General features: G+C 38.0%; 4 protein-coding genes across 6 annotated transcripts; 2 read left to right on the forward strand and 2 right to left on the reverse strand.

Annotated features, from left to right (window-relative positions):
* Positions 1-210: 210 nt before the first annotated feature.
* LOC141905086 (uncharacterized) lies at positions 211-7,056 on the forward strand. The gene is made up of 13 exons (XM_074793830.1): positions 211-365; positions 808-928; positions 1,257-1,458; positions 1,597-1,694; positions 1,962-2,234; positions 2,313-2,448; positions 2,737-2,886; positions 2,955-3,158; positions 3,247-3,368; positions 3,468-3,776; positions 4,104-4,419; positions 4,509-4,676; positions 4,762-7,056. Exons 2-13 carry the CDS (start codon positions 857-859, stop codon positions 6,411-6,413), a joined length of 3,702 nt encoding a protein of 1,233 aa, XP_074649931.1. The 5' UTR covers positions 211-365; positions 808-856; the 3' UTR covers positions 6,414-7,056.
* Positions 7,057-7,628: 572 nt separating this feature from the next.
* On the reverse strand, positions 7,629-11,815 carry LOC141905112 (A-kinase anchor protein 17A-like). 2 transcript variants are annotated; one of them, XM_074793879.1, is made up of 6 exons: positions 11,692-11,815; positions 11,500-11,628; positions 10,194-10,974; positions 9,395-9,543; positions 9,027-9,267; positions 7,629-8,765 (listed from the first exon to the last, which is right to left on the reverse strand). In XM_074793879.1, the coding sequence occupies exons 3-6, from the start codon at positions 10,959-10,961 to the stop codon at positions 8,475-8,477; spliced, it is 1,449 nt and encodes a 482-aa protein (XP_074649980.1). In that variant the 5' UTR covers positions 10,962-10,974; positions 11,500-11,628; positions 11,692-11,815; the 3' UTR covers positions 7,629-8,474. The 2 variants fall into 2 exon arrangements, with proteins under 2 accessions (XP_074649980.1, XP_074649979.1); XM_074793878.1 differs by having other exon boundaries at positions 11,500-11,815.
* Positions 11,816-12,115: 300 nt separating this feature from the next.
* On the reverse strand, positions 12,116-16,627 carry LOC141906377 (alpha-N-acetylgalactosaminidase-like). Of its 2 annotated transcripts, none has more exons than XM_074795632.1 (8): positions 16,465-16,627; positions 16,054-16,245; positions 15,474-15,648; positions 15,125-15,299; positions 14,609-14,694; positions 13,864-14,025; positions 13,591-13,788; positions 12,116-13,157 (listed from the first exon to the last, which is right to left on the reverse strand). In XM_074795632.1, exons 2-8 carry the CDS (start codon positions 16,209-16,211, stop codon positions 12,858-12,860), a joined length of 1,254 nt encoding a protein of 417 aa, XP_074651733.1. In that variant the 5' UTR covers positions 16,212-16,245; positions 16,465-16,627; the 3' UTR covers positions 12,116-12,857. The 2 variants fall into 2 exon arrangements, with proteins under 2 accessions (XP_074651733.1, XP_074651731.1); XM_074795630.1 differs by lacking the exon at positions 14,609-14,694 and adding an exon at positions 14,205-14,293 and having other exon boundaries at positions 16,465-16,626.
* Positions 16,628-16,636: 9 nt separating this feature from the next.
* Positions 16,637-19,201, forward strand: LOC141906378 (MIT domain-containing protein 1-like). The gene is made up of 8 exons (XM_074795633.1): positions 16,637-16,807; positions 16,998-17,162; positions 17,304-17,405; positions 17,484-17,620; positions 17,715-17,770; positions 18,046-18,094; positions 18,176-18,288; positions 18,582-19,201. The coding sequence occupies exons 2-8, from the start codon at positions 17,015-17,017 to the stop codon at positions 18,742-18,744; spliced, it is 768 nt and encodes a 255-aa protein (XP_074651734.1). The 5' UTR covers positions 16,637-16,807; positions 16,998-17,014; the 3' UTR covers positions 18,745-19,201.
* Positions 19,202-19,226: the final 25 nt, after the last annotated feature.

The raw sequence follows: 19,226 nt of genomic DNA on the forward strand, positions 1-19,226 counted from the left end.
GCGAACCGCTGATACGATAAAATCATATATATTCAGATGAACTAATCATCAAAGGAAGACAATCCAATTTCTTAGTGAAGCAGCACAAGTGTGGATTTTTCAATATTTCTTAATTTGTTTTTTGTGGTATTTCTTATATATTTATGAGAAATACATTTCCGACGTTACTTATCGGAGTTTTCATTTTTTATTCAACCTAATGTATGTAAACATAAACATTGGCATTTCGCCTAAATTTCAGTGAATTGCACCAGCAAAATCGAGGTATATTGCATTCCGTCAGTTATTTATAGCGCATAGCTACTGTGTGTTAGAAGCGTATATATCAAGGCTGACGTGTTAACTGTTTTGTATTACGTGTTAAGGTAAGATTTTGGAAAAAACTCACTTCAAAATTATGAAATGTGAAATGTGTGTTTCCAGTTTTCCAGGTTGTCCCCAGCTCCCTCCTTGCCTATCTCTCTTTAGTCTCTGTCTGTCATGGTGTCAAAACAGTCATGATGATTGATGTACAATGTCCTTCGTCTCGAGGATCACTCAGTTGTTGTAACAGTTTGAAAATTTATAATTTTAAAAGAGTGCTTGAGGATTGTAGGCCTACCTACGATGGCATTCACATTGTAAAGATATTTTTGCTTGCTGATGTCGGTGGGGCGCCCTACCTCCAACCCTAGTTTCTGTTCATGTGCGGCCATTTGGTTATGAATTGCAATGAAATTATGTTCGCTCAAATTGCACCAAGAAAGTAGAATTGTGAATGAACATCGCTATCTTTTAATTCATGCTCTTCTATTGATCTATTTTTAGCTACCCTTGCTTGCTGTGTGTGTTTAGAATATTATGTGAATAAGTGTTGATGATGTCGGGCTCCGACAGTGATACAAGTATATCTGACTGGACAGTCGTAAATCGGGTCGGTGAAATTGAGGTAATACGCAGAAGCTTTTCACAAGATAGTTTAGAGATAATCATCAGAAAAATGGATCAACGTGGTCCAGTTATAAAGACCTGTTCATTTACGATACCAGTGGGCAGATATCCAGCAGCTGTCCAGGGGGACTTGTAGAGTTCCTCATATCTTGGTGTGCCTGAAAATAACTCAAAAGGGCACTTAAGTTTTCAGTATGGAAAGGCAAAATATCAATGCCTTTTGTGCCACTTTTAGTGAGAAGTATCCCTAGATGGTCTTTCAAAGAAGTTCTTTCAAAAAAAAAAAGTTCTTTCACCCGGCATCTGTTTGTCCCTATTTTATTCAGAACCGAACTGATGATGCTAATAATGAAAGTGGACAGAGCAGTGGTTCAGAATTCGTCAATATCGATGCTGAACTGGCGTTATATCATCGAATCAGGAATCCAGCATCGCAGGAAATCAGCGATATTGAAGCGAACAACGCACAGATTGATAGTGAAGAAAATAATGCTGTTGCTGTTGCTGACGCTGTTCAACAAAATCCAGGTAAATTAATATCCTCAGTTCGTTATTTTCAATCAGAAATTGATCATTATGTTTAGGTTTTATAGCAAGTTAAAAGTACATGGACGAACTCTGTTGAGGTTTAATGTTCGGTGATAATGTTTCATTATTTTATCGTAGATATAACGGCTGAATCACCGATAGAAGATGTTTCTAATGATACAACTCTAGTGGAAGAAGACCAACAACCAGAGTTACAAGTCAAGACGACCACTGATGTAAGTTGTTTGAATGTGTAACTGAGAGGGCAATATTTCTATCCCCATTCAATTTACAAAATACAGTCAAACTTGGTAAAATTCGTCATTAAATAAGTCGTCACATCACTTAAATCTTCTCTATTTTTGAGTCATCACCGTAATGATCATCCCAGCTATGATTTAAGCGAGTTTGACTTGTTTTTTACCCGCAATACACGGATTTCCAATAAACTTCGATGTATTTTAAACTGGTTCTGCATTTAAAAAAATCTACTTTCATTGCAGGAAGAACGAGCTGAATCAATAATACCTGCTGAGGGTATCAAACCAGAACTCGACAAAATTTCGATTAAAACATTATCATTGGAAACTCCGGTTCAAACGATTGAATACCTGCTCGAGACCCGCGATACGGAAACATTCCCATCTCCGGGGTCGTCTTTCGATATTCCTGAAGTCGACCCAATTATTACGTTGTCTCGGGATACAACTGATAAAGAATCTTCACCGGAGATTGATGATGAGGGAGTTGATTGGACGAAAGATCCTAAAAAACAAGTAATTACATTCTCTCAAAATCAACTGCATAGAAAATCTAAAACTCTCTCCATTTCTGGTGGTGGCTTGTTTTTTTAGGATATATCTGTAACAGCTGTGAATGAGAAAGATTCTGATGAAATTAAAGAAGATGAAAAAGACCCGAAATATGAGAATTTTCCACCTTTGCCGGCTGAAAATGAGTTGTTAGATTCTGTTAAATCACCTGATACAGGTATATTTATCAAGGTTCTTACATTACAGCTGGGATATCAGGGAATTCGGGGGTTCATTTTTCTGTGCTTGGAAATTCAGGGAATTCTGAACTCTTTCTTGAAAATTAAGGAATTTCAATTTTCAGTGTTGTTTTCTTGCTGGTAATGAGTGGCACCTCCTGGTCACCCACTGATTGAGGATAAATCTTATAATTTAATGGAGTTAACATGAAATCCCAATGATTCTATTCATCCATTGTAATGAATTATCTGCACTGAACTGAAGGTGGTATTTTGATTAATTCAAGATTCGGATGTTGAACAGATTGAGAACGATGCAGCTGCAGTTGAAAAGGAACCAGGTGAAGCTGGAGATGTCGTCCATCCTTTACCGGATTTGATGCAATCGTCTCGGTCATCAATTAGCTCCAGATTCAGTTTCATTCAACATCGCGATGGTAAGTGGTCACAACAACCCTGCCATCTATCAAGAAACTGTCCAACTAAACATCTTCTTTTGAAACAGATGAAGAATCTTTACCAGAAAGTGATATCTCATTAATGAATGACAGCGATGCCGTAGACGATGAAGGGGACATAACATCAGCAAAAACATTGAAGAATCGTCAGTACCTTCATAAACCAAACCCAGATCTGAACTGGAGTCTCAATATTGTTTTGTCATTGGTTGTTGCTCTCGCCCTAGGACTCGGAATCGGCCATGCAATTGGTAGGTATCGCAATATTCAAACATGTCGCGGATCAGGTTACCAAGATGGTTAAGCACTTTATTCAACTTTTCTTCATACTTCATTCAGGGAGCGCCCGAGAAGCCCGAAACTTGGCAAATGCTCCACATGTCAATAATCTACGTGATGAATTATCCATTTGCCTAAGAAAGAGGGCAATCGTTGAAAATCAGCTGCATGACTATAGACAGGTGGGCATTGTATGAAACAAGATGTACCCGGTATATTTCTGTTAAAAAAATGACGGAAAAAACATCCTTTTCGTTACATCAATCAATTTCTGTTTTCAGGGAGAGATAAAGCAACAGTTGGAAAGTTTGACGAGCAAACTCGGGTGGTTGTCAAGTGAACGAGACTGGCTGAGAACGGAATTGAAAAATCGCAGCGACATGATCGATGCATTATACACGGAGAAGAATTCGATGCAACTAGAAATCAAACAACTGCAAGAAGATACGTCGCAGCTGAACGGGAAACTGGGCGTCATGGAAGCGCAAAAGAGAACACTTCTGAAAGAAAACGAGAATCTGAAGACTCAACTCGAGTTGATAAAAAGTGAAACTGGAAAATCGAGACATGTCGAAAATCAAGTTAAACAGGTATTATTCATGTATCACTTGAAATTACAATATTGATCGTGATGTAGTGATGAAATGTTAAAAGGTCACAATTGTAAATGACTTATAAGTTTACAAAATATTGAATGTACTGGTTCATAAGATCCACCCCTCCTCAGTCTCTCTAGAATGATAGGTCATCAAAGGGTGATAGCAACCAACCAAAATATTTCAAATAGATTATTCTTTTTGTCAATTTACAATTGTGGGACTTTAACATGACTTTTACATGGTATTTACCGTCATAAGATGTAAATCTGCAATATCAATCAATACGCATATACTTATACCGCATAAATATCTTTACAGCTTCAGCAGGACACGGCAAACTTAAATTTACGCATCGTGGATCTAGGATCAGAGAAGAAGCATCTCATGAGTTTGAACCTGAAGTTGAAAACTGATACAGACAATTTGAAAGCCGCGAATCAGGAACTTCTCAGGCAGAAATTACTCCTCGTGGAGAAAGACCAAACGTGGAAGACCTACTACGACAAGATGACGATGAAAGTCGACCAGATCGAAGCTGAGAAAGCAGAACTACAGAGACAGATTCAACAGAAAAAAGTCACGCAGCCGGAATTCGACGTGAAGCTGATTAATCCTAATATTCATTCCGAGAAAAGTAAGACTTTAAGTAAAACGGTGTTGAACTGATGTAATCTAGCGATCTATTTTCAAAACTAAATTTCTCATATGTAACTTTTCCATCAGTGGTCGAGCCGGCAAATACAGTGGTCATGGAACAACAACAACAACATGCTGATGCCGAATTCAAAGATGAAATAAACGAACTTCGTTTCGAAAATGAACATTTAAAACTAGAGTTAGCCAAACATCGCTACGGACAAGCGACTACTTGTAAAGCTGATAAAACTGATGGTAAGAAATCTAGATGTCTAATATTCGGCATAACTATATTTCATTGGATATTCATTTCGATTTGCGCCATGTACTTTTCTTGCAGAAGAATTCTCGCAGGATCCAAGATATCTGAAACTGGTCGAGAAAATCGGTAAATTAGAGAATGATTATATATACGCCGCGGCAAACTGCTCATTATGGAAATGTCTCTTCACGTCTGCCATGATGAACCAATGGGAGCTTATAGCTAATCTCACCAACTCTGGGCAATTTCGCAGTTTCATCAGCTCGGTCCAAAATGTTGGACGGGCAACGGAACCGGTCATCAACGGCGTGTATGATTACTGGGTCGAAATGATGAAATCGTTACCGAAAAAATTCGAGAATTTTCAAGACGTGTCAAAAGATGCGTGGAATTATATAAACGGTTCACCTGAGGTTAATGAGTACATTGAGAAAACTAAACGCAAAGTAAATGACATCAGCGAACAAATTCATTTCGGTTTCCTCAAATTCGGGGATGTTTTAGGAAATATGTTCGATGGTAAGAATGGTCGGGAAGAAAATGATGAAAAAACAACAGTAAACTGGGATGAAGATGAGAGTGATGTCAATGTAGATATTGATCAGGAAGAAAGTTCAGAAAGTGAGTCGGATACTGAAAATATGAGGAAAAACGATAAGACAAACAAACAAAAAAATGTTAAGAAGAAAAAGACAACTGGAGATTCTAGTGACGAGAAAATTCTGAAAAAGTATCCCGAACCTGAGGAAAAAGAAATTAAAGACAAACACAATGAAGAAAAGAAGAGAAAAAAGGGTGAAATTAATGATGAAACTGTGAAACAATATCCTGAATCTCAGAAAAAGTGGAAATATGATGCTAAAGAGGGGCGTGGGGATAAATTCAAAATGGAAGGTCGAAGAAAAAATGACAGAGATAATAAAAGCAAGAAAGAAAAACCAACAACCGAAAAAACGGAGAAGAAAAATGATGATGAAGATGATAAGGAGTCTAAAAGTTTCTTTGATCGGTTTAAACCGAGCAAGATTCTAAAGAAGCTGAAGGAAAAAGTTCGTAAACTGAATAGGAAAAAGTGGTTTTCCATGGATTTTGACGACAAAGAAGACGTGTGGGAAGAGTTCACCGATTTCCAACATGAGCACGCTGATTATCTCGGTTCTCAGGACAAAAACTGGTTAAACTGTCAGATGGAATGGTGGAAGTGTGTGTTCCATGTCGGTAGGTCGGTGGAAGACGACTGTTGGGAAAGGCTGTTACCGTGGCAGCGACATGTCCTGAAGAAATGGAAGCGGAAAAAAACATCGCAGAAGAAGCGTCGAACGTGGAAGCAAAAAACGAATGACGGATTCCAGTCGGATGAAGCGGAAACCAAACACACAGAAACCAAACCCGAAAATGATGATAAAAATTCCACGACAGCGGAAGCAACTGCGGAATCACGAGGTAAAACAAACTGGTACATTCGACGTGGAGAGGACAGAGAAGATGGCCGCCACGATAGCAGTTGGTATTTCCGGCGAGCGGAAGATCGCGAAGATTCGAGACGCGACGATATTAACTGGGTTTTCAAGAGGGCATCCGATCGCGAGAAGATGCACAATGACCAGGAACATTATACGACTGATTCGCTGAAATTCAACGGTCAACCGCAACAAGAAACAGATCATCGGTTTGACGAACATTTCTGGAGAGATGAATACGAGAATGATAATTACGATCATAATGATTAATCCTCAAATAACCCATGTACATGTATGCATAACCCATATTCCTCACATCAATGTGCTACATTTTCACGAAAGACTTGGGTTCCACCAAGTCAAATTCTTAGTTTATAATTCTTTGTGTTACTTATCGAAATTTCAGTCTCTCACTTAGTCTCTCAGTCATCATTTAGCATATGCAGCGTATGTTATGCTTTCATATATACATAGTAATTAACAGCAAATTAACCCGAAGCCCGAGGTTTATTCATTCATTTATTGCTAAAAGTAAATTAACTGCAATATTATTCATGTAAACAAGCTCTTAATTTATTAACTATTCATACACAATCCAGATATAATGCAATAGTACAAGTTAGTTAATGATGGTTTTTGTTTTGTTTCTTATCTTATGTTACAATAGTGGTATTTGTAAACAATCTTTTCTTTGAGGAATCGTTGAATTAATATCATTTAGGACATATCAGTCGAAAGCTACTCGTCAGAAGTTCTTGCCTATCTGTCTCAAAACACGGCCAATCCTTTTGAAATTTCCTGTGATACCAACATGAAGTGTTATAAGTAGAATTGTAATATATATATGTTATTGTTTCCACCAGTGTAATGTGGTTTGAGGTTATCAAATCTTTGCTTCAAATAAATTTTACTCCAGCAATTTATTTGTTAGATATTGTTCTCGAGTATCAATATAAGAGCGGTTGTCTATTCAAGAGGCCGGCCATCGACAAGGCTTTAAGCAGGTATCACCCTGCTAACTGGACCGCCAATTTCAAATCATCAAAGCTACACATGTTGAGGACTCGTCTCAGGATAAGGATATATTTAATTGAAAATGAACAATCAAAAAACCAGACATTTCCTTAGTACTTTCAAGATCAAGACTACATTACAACAGTCTGAAGTTTCCTGGATGCAGCAATACCTGCATCAACGAGTGCATGATTTGAAAGTTCTCGGCACGGTCAGCTATCTGGAAATCCACAGCAGTGAGTCATGAGTCAGGATTTACATACCAGAGGCCAGTTCCACAGTCGAGACTTAAGTCCATAAGTGGACTTAAGTCTTAAGATTGGTCCTAAGTTGTTAGATTGGCTATAGAACTAACATGGTCTTAAGTTAAGCCAAGCCTATGGAACCGGCACCTGAGGTTAAAAATCTCCAATCATAAACACAAGTATTGTATTAAACTAACAAAATTTTTTTATTTCAAAATATTTGCCAGTAAAATCTTGCTCATTAAGATTTCTAATCTCAATTACAAGGTGGGAAGTATGCTGGAAAACTCAAACTAGGAAGTATGAACTGTCTTAATGGATAGTAAGACTCGACCTACCTCAGTATTTCTAAAAACAAATTCTGTTTAGCTCGCCAAGATCTGACTTCAGTAGAGCTATTTAAACTAAATTGACTATTTACACTTTAATAAGTAACTTTTTTCTAAGGTACGCCGGGTCTACTGTGCTAGAGGACCTTTTAAACAACACAGCCATGACTAGTTCTTCAAGGATTTGTTCACCAAAATTAGCTTTAACTAATACAATTTAAACAACTGGACCTAAAGTCAATTTTTTTCTGGGATTGATTTGTTGGGGGGGGGGGGGGGGGGGTATTTTTCTTATTTTTTTTAAACAAAAACCCTAAAGAAGACCTTTTAGTAATCCTTCAATACATCGCAAAATAGAGATAAAACGATTACTGCACAGTTTCACTGGTGAAATGGCAAATTGAGGTATGCGTTCAAAAAATTAAGGGATATCCCAAAAAAATCCAGCCCAGACAAACAATAGACTTTAGATGTTGAATACTATTTTACAAATGCAGTGACATTGGGTCCTCTAGAAATGCTCTTCAGTTTTGAGTGTTTATTTCCACAGTGTTATTTTCACTATCACTACTAGTCATACACTCGATGTGAACCTCAGTATCCGCCGTCCATTCCCATGGATCTTCCTCCGTTTCGCTTGTTTCCCCGCATAAAATCTTCTCGACCGTCCGATCGTTATAGAATCGCGTTTCACCGGTTTGTTCGACTGTCTCCACCTGCCGTTCTTTCTCCACCTCTTCTAGTCATCTGTTCAAAATGACGGCGCTTTTTAGTTTCGTTTTGCCGCGGATTTTCTTCCGAAGTTCTTCGCGCTGAGTTTCGGCTTTTTTCTCCTCGATCGCTTTCATTCGCAGGAGAATCTTATCGCGTAATTCTTTCTCCTGTTTTTCGAGTTTTTCTTTTTTACGTTTTTGAGTGTCTAATTTACGTTTTTCGTCGGCAAGTTTTTTCAGCCTTTCCTCTTCGACTTGTTTGCGACGAATTTCTTCGATTTCTTTCTCTTTACGAACGAGATCTTCTTGGACTTTAACAACCTATAATACAATGATCAAAATAAATCGAAATAACTAATGATATTTTTGAGATTTATCCTGTCTTGGTGCTGAAGCTGTAAACAGCGTTTTGTCATATTCAGGGTTCGTTCAAAATCAGGGAATTCAAAATCCCTAATATTTCCCTTGACCAAAAATTCCCTGATTAGACTACAAGACATCATCAGTGACATCAAATCCAGTACTCCCTGATTTCCCTGATCTCAGAAAAACCCTGATATCAGTAAAAGAAACATGACTTACTTTAACTCTATTCAACAGTTCAGTAAGAAGATGAATACTCTCAAGTTGTCGTTTAGCGATCAATAATTTACGTTCTTCCATCGCGATTTTCAACGCCATTTTTCGTTCGTCTTCTCGGTTTTTCTCCTCTTGTTTGCGAATCTTTCTCTTTTCTTCTCGCTCTTTCATGCGTTTTTCTCGTTTTCGTAGTTTTTCCTCTCGTTTTCTCTCGCGTTCTCGATCTTCCTCTTCCTGTCGTATTCTATCGGTGAAAAATAATATCGATCGATCATCAACAGAAACGTACTATAAAAATTCAAGGTTTCATTCCAACTGGAGCAGAGTCTGCTATAATATAAATTCTGCGGCCAAATATTTTGATGAATTACCTCTCCAGCTCTTGTTTCTTTTTCTCATCCTCTCTTTCCAGGCGAACTTTCTCCTCCCTCAATCTTTCGAGTTCCATCAGTTTCTCGCGTTCCTTTCTTCGTCTTGCGATCGCCTTGTCCGTTAAATGCCGCGTCCGATCGAAATCAACCTGAAAAACAAAAACCCAACCAAAAAATTGATATACGATTCCAAGAGCGGGTTCATATTCTGTATATACTATACAAACTCTGATTGAATATCTCAGCCCTGACATTTCACGCGGAAAAAGCCAACAACTACAGTGAATGAACTTGACATGAATAAAAGACTTTGTGTGAACAGTAATAATTTGTCAATACGGATGTTTGATGTTTTTATCATAACTCAAAAGCAGATGACAAATTTTCCATATATAACATATGATATATGATATATCAGCAATGGAACCAGTACAAGCTTTCTATTGACATTTGCTCCAGGTCAGGATCTTATTTAACTAAAGTTAACCGATAGATTTTCCAATGCTGTGGAATCATCTGCCTAATGGACATATTACCCAGTTCACCTATTCCCTTAATTCCCCTGTTCCTTGAATACACAAAAACTTAAAACTTAAACTGTTATCCTCAGAGGGGGCCGTTTTTTTCTCGAGAGGTTCATTGTGCCAAGACAAAGACACAAAAATTCTAATTCCCCGATTTGAAGAAGAGCCAGAATTCCCTGCCCAGTATTAAATGAGGCGGAATTCCCTGATTCCCGTGATCTGTAAGAAGGACCCTGGATCACCGCCACTAACATCATATCGTTTGAGATATTAACCTTTACGGACGCAGAAGAAGCTTTTCCATCTTCACCGATATGCATCATTTTCATACCACGTAATGTATCCATAGCTTTTACGAAACTGATATACTCCTTGAACTGTACGTAGGCCGAAAACGTTAAATGCTGCCCGAACGAAAATGTCTGAATAACGCCGGGGTAAACCTCTTCACGATACGGATCCAACATCGGGATATCGGCGCAGCGAATTTCGCCGAATTGCTCGAAAACCTTCCGCAAGATGAACTCGCTCGGTTTGTCGACGCGTTCTTTGTCTTTTTCGCGTCGGTTCGCGAACCAACGACACGGAACGTCTTTCAGGAATATCGTGTCGGGACGTTCGCCGGCGCGCATCTCGTTCATGTGTTTCGCGTCGCGGAAATACGAGTCCCAATCGTGACGAGTCGGGAAGATGACTTTAGCTTCGGCCGCGCGAACTTTCAGAACGTCCGGAAACCCGCTCAATTTTATCGTCTTAGCGTCCAATTTCGCGATGCAGTTTTTGATCAATGACTTGTTCTCGATTTCGCCCTCGAAGCGCAAGAATTCGAGAGTGCTTTTGATAATTTTCAACGATATGAACGAATCAGGTTTGATCATAGTTTTCACTTTTTCCATCACCTCCCAGTTCGATATCGATTTTCCGGCTAGTTTTAAAAGAGGCAGTTGAACGCATACGTTCAGTTTTGCGATTGGTTTCAGGTACAGATTCTGCGGTTCGAAGAACTCAACTGCGTCTGATGTATCGTTACACGCGCTCGCCATTTCCTCCCTCAATCTGAAATTAATGAACATTGAAAATTCAATACAATCCACCACGAAGACAATTCATCTCTCACTGTTCATCCACGCCATATTTGGATACAGCGGCGTCATATAATACAGAAACAGCAGGTAGACATATATTAGTCATATAATGTTCTTCAAGATAATCCATCATTTAGTAGACATTGATTCAGCAGACTATCTGAAACTGGTGAAAGTCATACCATGATCTCCCCACAATATAAGGTATCTTCCCCTACTCTACATCGACAGACCTCGTAGCATACTTTGGAATTCATTACCAGCCACAGTCTCGCTGAGGCTCACTCTTTAGCATCCTTTCAGAGTGGGTTATCAAACCTGACCTTCTAAGGGGATCCCAATCCCAGACCCAGGTACAATCTACTCATCTAGCTAGCAATAGCATCCCACTAGTGATGGACGGACTCGAGCTGTGTCAGCGAGGTTTTGCAAACTGTCAGTGTCACCACTGCACCACGCAAGCCAAACTGGTCGTCCTGAGGGTGTGAACACGTACCTCCGAATTTTTTTTTCAGCGCACCGTCTCAGGATTGTCAAGTTGTGACAGAGTGACGTACCAATATATGTGTAGATGCAGAACCACAACCACCAGATCCAGATGTAAATAATTTGAATTGAATTGAGACTTCAAATATATCATTCTATTCAGAGAGCATCAAACGAATAAAGTCACAGACAGGCAGCCTACCTGGGACGTGTTTACCAACGAAATTAACATTTATTCCACACAATTATATTCTGTCGTCTTTTCGTTTAAAAGAAAAGTGTAATTATTTCATTTTTTCTCACATCAACCAACCCGGAAGTGATTGAATTTGCCGTGCAGAGGTTACTTCGCAAACTGCGGCAACCGGTGTGTCAAGATAAAATTTTGGGTTCGAATCCACGATAAATGTTGCTGATATACCGTATCCGATTAATTTATCGTACTGCAAGTCTTAGACATGAACTGTTCATTAAGGATCATTACTTGATTTACCTGCCAAGACTATTAAATAGGCTGTGCGTTCGCTACGCAATCACTCCCCCAATAGATGGATTCACTCAGTCACTGCTCTCTAAGTGAAGTGACGCAATAACATAATTTCGCTTGAAATAAAATATAAAGAATGTAATCTATTCAGAAAAAATTTATTTTGTTGTTTTTAAACGTTGATTTACATTACATCATCAGCTGTTTGAAACCAGCTGTATTTGACAATTGCACATCTCTATTGAACATTGTCCTTCACTTGTTAAGTAGAAACAACCCGTTACCAGTTTGACTGGAACCATTTAAAAAATCTAGAAATAATCTTTACATTTAAAAAGGTTCTTTTTAGAGTTCAATAAATATAATGCAATAACGTGCACAGGAGGGCAGCATCACCAGGCACCTGTGTGTACCGGTATATTCAGCAGCACAATTGAGGAATGATTGTTGTTGTTCATACATGATTGATATAAAATGTGCAGACAAATTTCCTCGAACTGATTAAATACATAAGAATATTTCCATTTTCTGATTATGAACTATGCAAAATTATGACCTCAAAATAAGGTTGTTTAAGATATCGTAAGTAGAACGAAAATCGATGGAAAGAATTGAATTCCTTTTAAATACATACATAAATAGAAATAGAACAAATACAGAAGAAGCGATTAAATATATTACAATATTTCCATTACCTAACTTTGATGAACAAGCATGCAAAAATATGAGCTTCAAATCAAGTTGCTTTAGATACCGTCAGTAGTGGATGGAAAGAATTCAATTCTTTTAAACATTTAAATAGTGAATAAATTATTTCATCAAATCATAAAAATCTATATAAACAAACACATGAAACTGATTTGTTCTTACTGAATATGATTTTAAGGTTGGATAATTTGAGGTTTGAAGTATAATTTGCGAGCGCTTCTTCGGTTAAACTTGACGAAGCAAACTCCAGACGGATTGACGTCGCACATGAACGTATCGCTCGGTTTCAAAGTGCCGCGAGACCGGTTCTCGAAAACGTCGACAATTGAATAGGTGCCGCTAGTAGTCTTAGTGATGCTGCTCACTCGCAAAGACACTCGTTGAGGTGTTCCACCAGTTCCCGTGTTCATTATAGCCACGGCAAAGCTACCTTTCGGCAGTATGGGTCTAGTCCAAACTTCAATGTTACCATTCTGAAAGTGGAGGAAAAACAACATGAAACTCATCTTTGAAATAGACTTGATTTTGGCTGTATCCTGGCTTTCTGAGGCCAGTGTTATTTTTTTTATGTACAAATTGAAATGAAACTATCCTGACAGGATCCAAAAATTTCTGATTTCCGTCATTAGAGGATGTTTAATTAAATCTTTTGCTGTGTTTTCTTGATTACAAACTTAATTCAAAGGCAAAATGGGATAACAAGCTTTGACATGAGATACTGACAATGGAGGATCCAGTATCCCTTGACAATTCTCTCTGGAAATGTATGTAATAGATAACAATTTTTCATCTTCACGACAGGACAATTTTGGTAATGCCTGCACACTATAAGCAGAGCTCTTCTATTGAGCAGTAAGTTCATTACAAATGCTCAAACATTTCATGACAGTAGTTGTGTCAACGAACCTTCTGAATTCGGTTGCCTTGAATTCCCAGTGCATCCTGATTGATAGCGATTGCATGTTCATTCAACAGTAAATCCTTCGACGAGTCGCGTATTGTTCGTAGATCAGTCGACATTATCAACGGCGATGCCATCACCGCCCACAGCGCCATCTGCACTCGCTCTTGATCATTACTCAGTCCGAAATTACCGATAATCAACTGAAAATGGACAAAACTCGTTATAATTTTTCTTTTCTTGATTGCGATATGAAATTTTATATTGATGTAACTCACCTCATCCGGATCATTCCAAGATCCTGGTTTCGCAAATGAGCTGAAATTGTATTTATTTTGGCCGTAGAATTCGATAATGCTCGAGACACTCGCCCATGAATCCTGAATATCATTATAATTCCGCCACAGATTACAGTGTTTACTGATTGAGGCGTAATCCGGCTGAAACGTTAAAAATATTTTAGATTTTGCCATTATCAGACTGTAACATGTTTTGATGTTTCATGCTTTGAAAACGATTGTTAAGAAGTTAAAGTTTAGCAGATTATGATGAAGATGATGATGGTTTTAGTAAAGAAATTCCTGGTTTTGCATGCAGAGGAATGAATGATGGGACAAACCTGCATTTTTCCTTCATACGCTGGCCAGCTACATGAATACACTATAGGTCGACCAGTTCTATTGAGAAATTTTCCTAATATCGGATATCCTAACATGATAAAAATCACACAGAAATTTAGATTAAATTAATCAATCAAATGTTGGGAGTGCAGCGTGCATAGAGTAGAGCTAGAAAGAAATCAGCTCAATCGAACCCTAAAAATTTTGAAAACTATATCAAAAATTTTAGGACTTGTGTCTTTTCTCTCTATTTTCTGGTATTGGAGTCATTAAAACAAACAACAGAATCATGAAATCAGAGCAAGCTGTTGCAAATTTCATATAAATTTTTGCCAGTTAGGATGCACAGCTCATCATCATCATCATCATCATCATAATCATTCTCTCGAAATAATCCAGTTACCTTATCACGATTATAAACTGGATTTTCACAAGAGAATAGAATAGGACGACCGGTCTTATTCAGAAAAAACTGCATTACAGCAACACCTAGATTTAAAGAAGTTATTGTTGTTAAAGGTTGTGATAACGACACGACTTAGTAGACTCCACCATACTTTTCATTTTAGTTTATTTTCTTTTTCACTTTAGTAGACTCCACCGTACATCCAGTCCATCCAAAATGAATTCGAACATTAATAGTAGGAAGGTATCTACCATAGTGTTATTAGCATTTTTACTTCGAACAAATCCCTTCAACCACAGAGTTTTGAGCGTATGCAAGTTGTCAATTTCATTTAAAGTACAGATTGGTGGAAATCATTATAACTTGTCAAATGATGTGGAAATTCGCAATACAACGTGAATATTGACACTAGTGTTTTAAAAAATTTTGGATTTTCATTGTGGTTTTGATACTGTCTGTAGCCGAATGGGGTCTGATTATGTTGAGAGTCAAACTATATTTTTTCTATAGTACCTTGATCCATCTGAGAAACGTCTGAATTGCAACCATCAAATTTCACATAATCTACGCCCCATTTAGCGAATGTGTCTGCGTCTAGTTCCATATAGAACTCACTACCGGGATAACCAGCGCACGTCTTAGTACCAAAATCTTCGTAGATTCCAAATTTCAATCCAAGCGAATGGACCTACATTAAAATAATGAAAAATTGTAAATAAGTTTGTTATATTAAATCTTATAAGAGTCTGTCCCAGTTCCTCAGTTGCGAGTTAGACTAAATTGTGGATACAAATTTGGGTTGAAAGTTCTCTAAATCATTTACCAAAAATCCCCAGCAACACAGAAATGTAGTATAACTTACATAATCAGCAAGGTGTTTAATGCCATTCGGGAATCGAACTGGATCTGGTCTGAGGCTCCCGTCTGGTGCACGGGTATGATCTAACCAACAATCATCAATTATGATATACTGATAACCCGCTGCTAGGTAACCATCAGATTTCATCTTCTGCGCTTGTTCTTTGATCAATTTCTCTCTGCAAGAAAATTAAAAAATAGAAAATGATGATAGCGAATAACACTGTTTGCATCAACGGTGAATCTAAGCTAAAATAGCCATAAAATTCTATTTAAGTTGACTTTTAGGTTAATTTGTTACATTTAGTAAGCTTATATAGGCCTACAGGCAAACTAATTTTTTTGCTGCAGCAGTATCAAGTAGCTGAAGTTACATTTAGTAAGCTTATATACAGGTAGTTAGTTAGCTAATAGTTGGTGGTAGGCTTTTTTTAATCGGATGAGCTTGTGAAAATATCCGATTGTGTAACTAAACCACATACACGTTACTGACTAATATACAGGCAAACTAATTTTTTTGCTGCAGCAGCATCAAACATGACAGGCCCGAGTAGCTGAAGAGGGTTGCAGGGACGGAGACTTACGAAATGCAAGTGTCAGGGAATGACTTGCAGTCTGTGACACATCTAAAGCGTTGCCACGTTAACCAACCCATTGGTGGGGTCCGTGCAAGTCCATTATCCAGTCCATCGATTACGGACACTGCACTAGCGACTACGAGCAACAGCACAAATATCTTCATTTTCCCTCTTCTACAGCGCTTGCTTTCAGGTAATCTAGAATTAAAAACACGGTATAGAATCAGAGGCCTACCCACTTGCCCTTAAAGCTTATGATCATAATTTACAATTTCCCAAATTCTAATTCTAAATGCACCGCCAGTTGTACACTACAAAAATACTACACTAATAACTTTTAGGCACACTGTCAAAACTTCTACTTGAACATGTTGAAGATGCAATTTGAAACTTTTAGCCTGATGGCTGATTTCTTACCACACAGGAGAGTTCAGCATGAATTTGAAATACGGTTGATTGATACAGAATCTACAACAATAGTAGGAGACCTAGCAGTCTTGAGAAGCTTGTTGTGGGCTCTTCAGTCCCTGTGACAGGCACATGACTGTCATGTGACAGGGTCGATTCTCGGCGTGATCGGTGTGTGACGGACTTAAACTTTTGACTGTGGTTCATAATTGAACTGAGGTAAGAGATCGTTCAGATCCGGCACAGATCGATATGATTCAAAAGGGAGCCGTCGCCGATTCTTGGTTGTCCCCGAATAAAAACGGGAAAGGGCTAAACGAAAAGACAAATCCATTACTGCACCAAAAATCAGGTAATCATTCCTGAGTACTTTCTTTTGAAGGTGTACAAAGGTATTGTGAGTTAAGCAAGTTAAGGCTAGCCAGGTCGTCTTCATTGTTGGAGTAGTTTGTTTTGGTTGTTTTTTTTACTGTCACTGTACTGACACTGACTCATTGACGACACTAGTCAGTTGAATATCATCAGATCATTATCCTCTTTAGGCAACTGTTAATAAGAAATGGCAGATGAAAGAACGCTACAAGGGGTCGAATCATCTGCTATTGGACTTCTCCATAGAGCTGTTGAAATGGACCAGAAAGAACGTTTTACAGAAGCTGTGTTCTGTTACAGCGAGGGTATTAAACTTCTCCTTGATGTCGTAAAAGGTACATTCACACTTCATAATCAATTTTGGGCTATTCAAAATGTTTCAACCCCCTTGCCGCATACTCAATTTTAAGCATTACGCGATGAAGGGGAAATGGCTGATATTTGTAATGAGCAATTTTGATTCTGATTTCTTTAAGCTACAACTGATGAAAAGAAAAAGCAACATTTGAGAAAAAATATAGCCAGCTACATGGACAGGGCTGAGACGATAAAGAAATCTGTTGAAAAATTGAAGGAGTGTAAGACTGATTACATTCCGCTTACATCTGTAGGTCGAAACGATTAAGACTGATATTCATTGATTGAATTAATTTTAGCTGGAAAATACCACGAACAGATCAAAATAGAATCCAATTCTGTTGGTCATTCTTACGAGAAAATATTTGGGAGTTACATGGATGAGGCATTGACTACTGTTGAAATAGAAGATCCATATATTAGAAATGTGCATCAGGTTTGTTAAATGTTTGTGGTGCTGTCGGTGAGAGATTAATCCATTTTTTTCAGCCTATGAGAAAATTTCCTTATTCTGATACGTCAATTTTCAGATTTACAATTTGCTACGCTTTTGTGAACTTTTAGTGAAGCACAATCAAGATAAAAGGTAAGTTAGTACCGGTAGTACAGTCTAAGTCTCACCGTGTAAGTTGTCAGATTCCTAAAGTAATCCGTTTTTGGAGTGCATTTCTAAAAAAATCTTCTAAGTGTAACAGTGTTGTCATCTCCATATGCTGGATTTTTTACGGGGCTGCATTCATCGATGGCCACCTTTTGCCTCGATCTTTGTGGCATTCTCTGTGGTCTGTATTAATCTTGAAATTTGCCCTAAAACTGATGGATTAAAATACCGGTATGTCTGATTCCCAACTCTCATTTCAGAGGTAATGTCAAAATGATCAGACTTCTTACGGGCTTAGAATCTGATACAGTAAGTTTGTCACAGTGAACTAACAGTAGTTGGTCACTCTAGCGCAGCAAGTGTGTAAATGTGTGTTGTTGATCATTCCAGGGACAGGTAGATTCACAGAAAAATAAATTGTTTCAAATCAAATCCAGTCTTCAAAAATTCAACATCAATTTGACGATAGAATTTTCTCCTACTTTACACGACCGTGAAATAAGGTACGCGCAGCGAATTTTGATTGGAGTACCACGAGGTGAATCTGATCGGTTTTGAAACTGACACCGTCAATTTTGGCAATCAGAAGTCGTCATCAACCTGTGATGAAACAAAGTGGAAACTAATTCACTGTCCTGGCTAGATGGATCCTACTTTGCCACAAGCAGAATCTTCAATTGCTATAGTTCCCTCAATAAAACTGCTTATGGGAATAGCCATGTTAATTTTGGGACTGAATAGAAATGTCAGTTGACTCAAAAAATGATGATCCCTATTATATCTTTCCGTATTTCAGATTCAATAATGGTTGGATTATCAAAATAGGACGAGGATTAGACATCTATAAACCAACCGAGACAAAATTTTCCATCGGAAGCTGTGATTTCTCTTTGAGACATTGTCATGAAACGACAATTGATATATTTCACAGAAAACACACGAAAACTGATACCGGATGATGACCTTTACACGAAGCCCGATGATATTAGAATGACTGTGATTCATGGCACAACAGCGGCCATGTTAAAATAATAGCCGTTCGATCAATATCTGTAAACTTCAACTTGATTAATGGGGCCCATTTCATAGCCTTAGGCAAAATTTCAGCTTTTCGTGGTTTCTCATTATTTTCATGTGGTTTATGCAGTAAACTCCACTCAAGTTGGAGTCGAATGAATCAGAGATCACTGTTTATACCTTAAATATGTAACTCGAATATACTCGCGAGTTTGTTCAAAAAGTTTGAAACAATTTTCACACTGCCTAAAAGTCGTACTTAAGTAGAGTCTACAATACATCCAATGTTAATCGTTTATTCCAAGTGATCTAACTTAAACGCTCAATCTCTGTCTCCATGAAACAAACCTTTTCGAGTTTAATTGTTGTACATACCATTGATTCAAAAATTATTTTTACGAAATAAATCCTTTTAATGAAAGAT

This window comes from Tubulanus polymorphus, chromosome 5, assembly GCF_964204645.1.
Source record: "Tubulanus polymorphus chromosome 5, tnTubPoly1.2, whole genome shotgun sequence".
Classification (NCBI taxonomy): domain Eukaryota; kingdom Metazoa; phylum Nemertea; class Palaeonemertea; order Tubulaniformes; family Tubulanidae; genus Tubulanus; species Tubulanus polymorphus.